Genomic DNA, 9971 nt, shown 5'->3' with positions numbered 1-9971 from the left:
TTATTTTTACTTGTTTTATATTATTTTTTAAGATTGTTTTAAAAAATATTTCTATAAATATGAAAAATAATTGAAATAAAATATTACATATAAAAATTATTTTTAAAATTATTTGAAAATATAAAAAATAGACTAATAATATTTTAAGTTTATTTCAGAGAATGCTATAAAACTATTTTTTTTTAAAAAAAAAATATTCTCAAAAAAATGTTTTTTGAGAATTGTTTGCGAATACATTCTCGAGTAGATCGTAAATCTCACTCTTTGTAAGAGTTTGATTCCTCTCAATCATAATATTATCATCTTGTGGGCCTCTAGAAAAGTTGAAAGCTTAAGACGATATCATATGCCAGAGGAATGAGAGGTTTTAAATTCAAATGTATTTATCAATGATGTTAATAGAAAGTTGAATATAAAATTGTATAACTAACAAAACCGTTATTCAAAAAACGGTGGCGGGAAAAAATTTGACAGACACAGATTAGGGTTTTGTTGATGCAACTGTAGAGAGACTTTGCAGAAAGCAGACAACAACGGTATATTTAGAAAGAGGGAGAGAATGGCTGCGCTGTAGAGATGGAGAACTGCGATCTCAACCAATGAGAGGGAACCAACAACAATCGCTTTGGAGTCAAATAGAGAGAAAATGCCTTTCTCTTCTCCAACAATCCACAACCAGAGCCAACCTCCTCCAAATCCACGCTTTCATGCTCCGTAACGCCCTCGAAACCAACCCCAATCTCTTCACCAAATTCATTGCAACTTGCTCTTCCATCGCCCTTCTGGCTCCTCTGTATGACCCACTTGTCGGAATCGTCCACGCCCGTCGTGTGTTTGATCATAGACCCCACAGGGATGATGCCTTTCTTTGCAACTCCATGATCAAAGCGTATGTGGGTATGCGCCAATATTCTGAATCTTTCGCTCTTTATAGAGATCTTAGGAGAAATACGAGTTTTACGCCTGATAGTTTCACGTTTTCAGTGTTGGCAAAGTCCTGTGCACTGAATATGGCGATTTGGGAGGGTCAAGAGATTCATAGTCATGTTGTGGCAGTGGGGTTTGGCTTGGATTTGTATGCGGCGACAGCTTTGGTTGACATGTATGCGAAGTTTGGGAAGATGGATTGTGCAAGGAAGCTGTTTGATGAAATGATTGAGAGAAGTCAAGTGTCTTGGACTGCTCTTATTGGTGGGTATGTGAGGTCTGGAGATATGGATAATGCAGGAAAGCTCTTTGATCAGATGATTGAGAAAGACTCAGCTGCATTCAATACAATGATTGATGCTTACGTCAAGTTGGGAGATATGTGCTCAGCCAGAAAATTATTTGATGAGATGCCAGAGAGGAGTGTAGTCTCTTGGACGATTATGATTTATGGGTACTGTAGCAATGGTAATCTTGATTCTGCTAGGTCGCTATTCGATGGCATGCCCGAGAAGAATCTGTTTTCTTGGAATGCAATGATCAGTGGATATTGCCAAAACAAACAGCCATATGAAGCGTTGAAACTGTTTCATGAAATGCAATCAACGACATCACTGGAACCAGATGAAGTTACTATAGTGAGTGTTCTTCCAGCAATAGCTGATTTGGGTGCTTTGGATTTGGGTGGTTGGGTCCATAGGTTTGTCCGGAGGAAGAAACTTGATAGAGCAACTAATGTTGGTACCGCTCTCATTGATATGTATGCCAAATGTGGTGAAATTGTGAAAGCTAGGGGAGTTTTTGACAACATGCCTGAGAAAGAAACCGCTTCTTGGAATGCTTTGATTAATGGGTTTGCGATCAATGGGCGTGCCAAGGAAGCATTGGGGTTATTCATGGAGATGAATCATAAAGGTTTTAAGCCAAATGAGATCACCATGATAGGTGTTTTATCAGCTTGTAATCATAGTGGGTTAGTGGAGGAAGGGAAGAGGTGGTTTAAAGCAATGGAAGAATTTGGGCTTACCCCAAAAATTGAACACTATGGTTGCATGGTAGACCTTTTGGGGAGGGCAGGGTGTTTGCAGGAAGCTGAGAAGTTGATGGAGAGCATGCCTTATGAAGCGAATGGGATAATCTTGAGTTCTTTTCTATTTGCATGCGGCTACTCCAAGGATGTTGCAAGAGCTGAAAGAGTACTAGAAGAGGCGATTAAAATGGAGGCATGGAATGATGGGAACTACATTATGTTGAGGAATTTGTATGCAAATGAGAAAAGATGGAAAGAAGCGGATGAAGTTAAGGGTTTGATGAGGAGGAATGGAGTGAAGAAAGAGGCTGGTTGCAGTGCAATTGAAGTTGATAGTAGGGTTTGGGAGTTTGTAGCAGGGGATAGAGTGCATCCAAAATGGGAGGCCATTCATTCTGTCTTAGGCCAGTTATGGGCGCACATGAAGGGAACAAGGCTGCATACTAAAACTAGGAAGAGAGGGAGAGATATGTTGAATTGTTGAAGTGTATGCAAGGCACAATATCATGCCCTGCACAAATGCAGAGGTTTAGGAAAAACCTAAGTCTGAACAATCTCATTAACTATAGATGAAGGAAACATCAACAGACTTGGTAGCCGGAAACAGTGATTTAGCAGATTCTTTTATCTAACTCATGTGACTACAGGGTGATTTTCTCTCTCTATTAAGCAAGAAAGGTTGTATTCTCTTAGTTCTCCAATTGTAATGTATCTTTACTTAGTTTTTTCTCTTTCTATTTTTTTGTATCAAAATGTATTGGAAAATTTTGATATAAAAGGGCTTTGTAACAAGTATTTTCAACCAAATTCAAGAAAGAATTGCATTTGGTTTTTGATTTTGTGGGGAAATCAAACTGACTATTTGAATATGATTATTAAATCCTATAAAAGCACAGATTAACGACTTGTGAGACAATTTTCAAGGTTTTTGACCTCCTAAAACCAATTCTTTGGTCTATGGTTGCCTTCAAATACCTCAGAATCCTCTTGACAACCTTCCAATGAGTATCGAATGGTTTTTGCATATGTTGACACACTTTGTAAACATTGAAGGCAATTTCAGGTTTGGTGATAGTGATGTATTGGAGAGCTTCTACAACATTCGTATACTATTCTTTATAGGATCACCCTTTTAAGAAGATAGTTGGAGACCACCGATCATTGGCGTAGGTAGAGGATTAGCGTTAATGTCTATCTTCACTTTCTTAAGGAGGTCTTCGATTTATTTCCTTTGAGACAAGTGGAACCCTTCTGCAACTTTCTTCACTTCAATACCATGGAAGTAGTTTAACTCTCCCAGATCTTTAAGAGAAAATGACTTGTTTAAATAAAAAATAAGTTGCTCTAACTCTTTATTGCTATTCCTAATCACGATAACATTATCTACATAGACTAGGATAAAGACATATGAGCTAGTTGTGATCTTTAGAAAGAGAGGTTGATATGCTCTAGATGAGGTGAACCCAAGTGAATACAATCTTTTAATCTCTCAAACTAAGTTCTTAGAGCCTGCTTAAGGCCATAGAGAGCTTTATATAACTTACAACTAGACCTTTGCCCTGATCAAAACCTGGCAGTTGGTCCATGTACACTTCCTCTTGAAGACTTCCATTTAAAAACATGTTGTTGACATCTAATTGCCTCACTTACCATCCACAAGACAAAGCTATAGTTAAGACAACTTTAATAGATGAGCCTTCACAACAGGTGAGAATGTTTCTATGAAATCAATTGTAGGAGTTCGGAGATTTCCTTTTGCAACAAGTCGTATTTGTATCTATTGACCGAACCATTTAGATTCTTTTTTAGCTTAAAAACCCATTTGCATCCCACTGATTTCCTATTTGGAGGTAAAGACACAAGGGCTTCATTTTCTTCAATCATTACTGCCTTCCACTTTCCATTTTAAAGAGCTTTTGCAAAACAAGAAGGTCCTTCATAGAAAGATCAATGACCAAGACCTTAGGCTTAAAATTTCCATTTTTGAACCTTGTGACCGTAGTATGGGAATTCAGCCACACCAACAACATTAGTATTAAAAGAGAAGTGTGTTGTCCAACAAGTGTATGACTTGCTGCAAAACTATCTTCTAGTAGAAGAGTAGATAGATTTGAGTTGATGGGAACTATTGGTGGATGACCAGAAATGATAGGTCATGAACTATATATAATTGGAATTTATGAAAGATATTACATAAATTGAAGATATTACAATTGGGGTATAGGACCCACATCTTCCTATCTCTTCTAGTCCACTAGCTGCAGACAAGATAGACCCGACCCATCAACTATCATACCTCAAACACTTGCCAATTTGCATGAAAACTTTGTAGTGATATCTTCCATCACAACATTACTAGTGGAAGCCATATTCACAGAGCCACCTTTGAGCGAATTGGACTTGCCTTGGAAGCATTAATGATTCTGTCCTTGAGAGCAGAATTGGACTACTAAGGAGTGACATTGAGCAACTAGGGAGTGGATTGTGAAAGTATGAGAGCAAAATCATTAAGATTATGAAAAGTTGATAAATGTAAGTGTCAATAATTTATATATATTTCAAATATCATGAATTCTTATGTTCTCTTATTTAAAGCAATCGACATAGAGTACAAAGTTCTAAGACTAAGGTACAAAGAGACGCTGAATCTGGATACAAACAAATGAGACTTTGGGTATAAAGTTCTAGGACTACTTGTAATTCCTTTCATTAAAGCAAAATTAAACAACTTACGAGCACAAATACGACATTAGGGTGGGGAATGAGAACATACGAGAATAAAATCATAAACATTCACATTTGTTAACTTTGGAAGTTGGAACAACACATATATGTTGCAAAAAAAATGATAAATTAATCATATAATTAACTTGAAGGTAAAAAAATTACTAATACGTTATTTTTTTTTTTTATAAATAATGAGCCTAAGGTACAAATAAATGAGACAAGGTACAAAGAAATTAGATTATGATACAAATAAATGAGACCATGGTACAAGCAAATATGATCAAGATATAGAGAAATGAAACAAATGTATAAATAAATAAGACATTAAATTTTTTATAAAAGATTGTCAATTAATGGACAATTTATGATAGGTGAGAGAAATCAAATGATTGGTATTGGAAAGATAAAAAAGTTGCAATTGATTGTTGATTTTCAATAATTTCTTGACAGTTTTTATGATAAAATCGTTATTTATTATTATTCTTCCATATTTAGTATATTATTTTTATTTTTCAAAAAATTATGAAAAATTGCATATTTATGGAAATAGTTTTTCAAGTGGAATTTTTATTTATTTTAGTATGTTATCAATTATTTATCCTTCTTATCTATAAGCTTTATAATATTTTATAAAATAGAAGTATAACAAAAAAAATTATTTTCACAACATGAAAAATAATATAAAAATTATTTTCACAACTCAAAAATATCATAATTTTATTATTTTAAGTAAATTATCATGAAAAATGTCAATCATTTTTTTAATTTCAAATTTCAAATTCAAAAACTTCAAATAAACTATTCTATATAAAATGTTATTTATTTATTTTTTACATAATTTAGACTTTTAATCAAAACATAATAATGATTGTATTATTAAACTTTGAAATTTTTAAATATAAATGAGTGGAAAATACTTTCTATACAAAATTAGACAAGAATAAAATACAAAGGCACAAAATGAAAGTACAAAGAGATGTGATCAGGTATAATGAAATGAAACTTTGATTACATTACTTTCGAAGTACCAATAATTATATCCTTGGGACTAAAATTGGATAATTAGAGCACGATATTAAGCAATTAGGGAATGAATTGTGAAGGTATGAAAGGTAGCAGGATCACTAAAATTATGAAAAAAATGATAATTGTACTTATCAATCATTTATATATATATACATATATATTTCAAACAAATATCAAGGATTCTTTTGTTGCTCGAAAGAATTTACATTATTTAATATATTCTTATTCAAAGCAATCAACATTAGGTGCAAGGAGTGAAGACTGAAAGAACAAAGATATGATATTCAAATACAATCAAATAAAACTTTGGGTATAATGCCCTAAAACTACTTGTAATTTCTTCTTTTGAAGCGGAATTGGACAACTTGGGAGTACCATTGGAAGGATGAGGAGCAAAATGGAGCGACATCATAAAAATTGTTAAAAAAAAAAATTCACATTTGTTAACTTGCAAAAACACATATGACATAAAGATGATAAATTAATAAGATAAAAAATTACTTAAATACACTTCACTTTTTAAAACAATGAGCCATTGAGTATAAAAAAAATAAGACAAGGTACAAAGAAATCATACCAAGGTACAAAGACATTGAATTAAAAAAAAAAAATATCAACAAAACATTGTCAACAATTCTGTGATTTATTGAAAAATAGAAAAAGATCATACCACTAGAAAGATCATAAAGTTCAACTTTTTTGTGGTGATTTTTACACTTAAATTGATGATGAATTTATTTATCTTTAATATAGTTCCATGATTTTTTTTTCTTTTTAAAATTTTTCCCACATTTACACCTTAATTTTATATCTTAATGAATTATTTTTTTATATAAATTTATTCTTCACAAATAAATTCATTTGTCCGGAAAAACAAATACCTTTTAATTACATCTTTATAAAATATTTTTTTACATTTATTTCTTGGCTTAATATTAAAGTAAAAATTGTTCCGTTTCTTAAATAGTTTATCTTTTTAAAATAATAATAAATTTTTCTATCTTCATAAAATATTTTTTTCTATATTTATTTCTTGGTTTTAAATTAAAAAAAAATGTTCACTTTTTTAAATAGTTTATCTTATTAAAATACTAATACATTTTTATGTTTTTATAAAATAAAAAAATAGAAAACTCAATCACCCCACTTAAAGCTTACATCTACTTTCAAATTTTGATATTTTATAGAGGGAGATTTTTTATGCCTACCTAAAAACATAAGATACAAGCAAATAAAACCAACATACGGGATAATACTAATATACTATAAGATAAAACCATAATATAAAATAATGGGATTTTGCATATAATACAAATATATAAAATTTGGGTATCAAGTAATGAGATCTGAGTTGTGCACGTAACATTACTTGATCGATGATATCTTTTTCATAAGTATAAAAAAATACACTTCGATGTTGCACTCAAACCCTACATATATTATAGTTTACAAATTTCAGTAATCTCTTTCTCCCATTCTCATTTGTTATTTCCTTGTCAATAAAATTTCAAACTAATGATAACCAAATTTATTTAATTCAAATCTTATGGGAGGGTTGATTGAAATTTACCTTTTCCACCACTCTCATGTTCCAACCTAGGCTTTAGCATGTCCTTTCAGCTTGATTTATACATGGGCTCAATGGGTCTCTCTCTCTCTCTCTCTCTAACATGTTACAAGGCAAGAATTTTTTTCCCCTCAAATGATTCCTTGCTTCCACCAAGCCAAAGAGTCTAACAAGTCATTCCTTTATCTTTCACTATATATTATATAGACGCTCGCAGTTGAATAGAGTTCAACTGTGGTGTTGTGTTAATCCCAAAAATGGGGCTTGTCCAGAGTATCAAGCGTAGAGGTTCTCCAGTGGCTTTCATCCCTTTGCTTCTCATGGGAAAAGGTTCTCCATTGGCTTTCCTCAACATCTCTTATTTTCTTTATTTTCTCTTTCTATTTTTCTTCTTCATATTTTCCCCCTCAATTCTTTTTGCATGTAGAGTTGACGCCACAAAAATTAGCGAGCCGTGCAATTCAGATGTTTTACAGTGATCCTGCGGACTATGACACCCTGGAGGGCTTCCATTCAGAAATTCTCAGTATCTTCGAGTAAGTACCACTAATTCAACTACAACTAATAATATCAAAGGTTAAGAGAAGGGCTTTGTCATAAGCTTCCTAATAATCCAACTCTACAATCAGTCAAATGGTCTCCTTTTTAAGTGCTGTTTGGTTGCCCAGAAAGGGAGCGAGATCTATGATTATTCTGCAACATTTTCCAGGCAACCAAACAACCAACCATCATTTTGACACAAGCATTTCATGTAGGCATGTGTTAATACTGGGAGAGAGAGAGAGAGAGAGAGAGAGAGAGAGAGAGAGAGAGAAAGGGAGAGGAGAGGGGTAGTCATTCACCTCTACCAAACTGTCTAACTTGCCTGGTGAACCGATCTTCCTCAGAATTGCCAACTCTGCGTTCCCTGGTAGACATTTTGAAGCACCATCACGTGAGAAAGTAGAGGTCAGTTACCATCGTCTCTGCAGCATCATTTTCCACTTCAGAATAGCTTCCTAACCATACATGTTACTCCCAAAAAAAAAAGCCAGAAGGCTTTTACAGAATGGAAAAGCTCTAGTGATGTGGAAAAGGAGAAAATATTCATGGAGTTGCTTAAGAACACAAAGCCTGGCGAGATAGATAACATTACCCTGATAGTAGGCCTGGCAACACCACCTTTCTCCATGGTGGCAAAGAGAGCAGGAGAGAATGTGACTCCCTTCAAAATGATCCAGAATGTCCCCGACGCCTTGTTTGTGCCCACAGTCACAGTGCTGATGCTTTTCTCCGTTAAGCTGATCAGAAAGGCTATGGAAAAATATAGTGAAGAAGCAGAATACAAAGAAAAAAAGAGAGAGGAGAAACGAAAAGAAGAGAGAAGAAAAGGAAGATGAAGCAAAGGCCCATAAGTGGTATCAAGATCGCTGTTTGTATTACCCCCATATGCATGAGGACTCTGTTCTTCATGATTATGCTTCTTATGCTTTAATAATTAAATTTATTTGTTCCTATATTGTATAATGTCTAAATTGCATGCACAATCAGCAGGAGTCAGTAGATAAATTCCACCCAAGACAGCATCTTCTCCCTACCAACCATCCCCACCCTGCAAGTAAATTCCCTCTTACAAGTGATTCTTCTTATTCCTATTTTCAAGTCAACAAGAAATTCTCTCTCAAATTCTTTTGAATCATTTACTTTGTTGTAACTTGTAACCACTATTCATATGATCCTATGTGAATTTGAAGATCTAAATAATAAATCTTGACATCTAAACAAAACAAGCATTTGAATGCACCAATTATACAAATTTTGTTTTTATATTAATTTTGGGAGTCGATGATGAACTAAGTTATTATTTATAGTCATAATTCACCAATGCACATTATGTCGTATTTTAACTTTGATTTGGCCTTTTATGCTCCCTATTCTTTCGGTTTTGATATCACTTGTTGGAATCAACGAGATTGAGTATTAATAATATTTTTGCTAAAATAATGTTTTATTGCATTCTATTTTTTTTTTTAAAAAACATAATAACAAACCCATTTTCATAATAAACTAACCATATTTGCACTATGTCTCCAATTCATATTAGATTACGGTGGTATTTATTTTTTTGGTTGAATAGAAAAAATCAAAATATTTGACATTTTCTATTCAACTAAAAGTAACTTATATCAACCAATATAACTAAAATGAACTTGTTATTAATAATAAATTCAATTTAATTATGTTAGTTGATAATAACGAGTTACTTTTAATTAAATAGAAAAAGTCAAACTGTAGACCCCCATTTGGGGCTCATTTTCTGCGGCTGACTTTAGACAGGTGTCACAATCTCAAGGAACCACGTGTCACCTGGTAATTGGCTTTCAGTGAATCAGGTAGTGGAGCTGAAGGGGCCAATGAATGGTTGACACCTGGGGGGGATCTTCAGAGAGGAGTGCGTTTCTGTTGAGGAGTAGCAGGCCGTTGCAAGGGAGTGTGGCTGGCAGCTGCAGAGGAGGAGAGGCTTTTTCAGAGAGGGAAAAGAGAGATAGAAAGGTAGTGGTGCTTTTTTGGACTGTTGTTGGCTGGCCAGAGGGGAAGGCGGGAGAGAGAGCTTTTGTGAGACGGAGCTTTTGTTAGGTGGTTTGAGGCAGAGAGAGGGGATTCGTTTAGCTGTGAGGGTGAGAGATATTTTGGAAGAAGGGAGCTTGCTGGTTC

General features: G+C 33.8%; 2 protein-coding genes across 4 annotated transcripts; both read left to right on the top strand.

Moving 5' to 3' along the window:
• The first annotated feature begins 499 nt into the window (after window positions 1–499).
• LOC117932497 (pentatricopeptide repeat-containing protein At2g44880-like) lies at window positions 500–2649 on the top strand. Of its 2 annotated transcripts, XM_034853765.1 has the most exons (2): window positions 500–897; window positions 985–2649. In XM_034853765.1, the coding sequence occupies exons 1-2, from the start codon at window positions 600–602 to the stop codon at window positions 2439–2441; spliced, it is 1755 nt and encodes a 584-aa protein (XP_034709656.1). In that variant the 5' UTR covers window positions 500–599; the 3' UTR covers window positions 2442–2649. The 2 variants fall into 2 exon arrangements, with proteins under 2 accessions (XP_034709656.1, XP_034709655.1); XM_034853764.1 differs by having other exon boundaries at window positions 500–2649.
• Window positions 2650–7527: 4878 nt separating this feature from the next.
• On the top strand, window positions 7528–8955 carry LOC117932426. 2 transcript variants are annotated; one of them, XM_034853671.1, is made up of 4 exons: window positions 7528–7607; window positions 7705–7813; window positions 8165–8225; window positions 8312–8955. In XM_034853671.1, the coding sequence occupies exons 1-4, from the start codon at window positions 7535–7537 to the stop codon at window positions 8654–8656; spliced, it is 588 nt and encodes a 195-aa protein (XP_034709562.1). In that variant the 5' UTR covers window positions 7528–7534; the 3' UTR covers window positions 8657–8955. The 2 variants fall into 2 exon arrangements, with proteins under 2 accessions (XP_034709562.1, XP_034709563.1); XM_034853672.1 differs by having other exon boundaries at window positions 8308–8955.
• The last annotated feature ends 1016 nt before the right edge of the window (window positions 8956–9971 follow it).

Source organism: Vitis riparia, chromosome 15, assembly GCF_004353265.1.
Source record: "Vitis riparia cultivar Riparia Gloire de Montpellier isolate 1030 chromosome 15, EGFV_Vit.rip_1.0, whole genome shotgun sequence".
NCBI classification, from domain to species: domain Eukaryota; kingdom Viridiplantae; phylum Streptophyta; class Magnoliopsida; order Vitales; family Vitaceae; genus Vitis; species Vitis riparia.
This window is presented reverse-complemented; position numbering and strand designations above follow the sequence as displayed.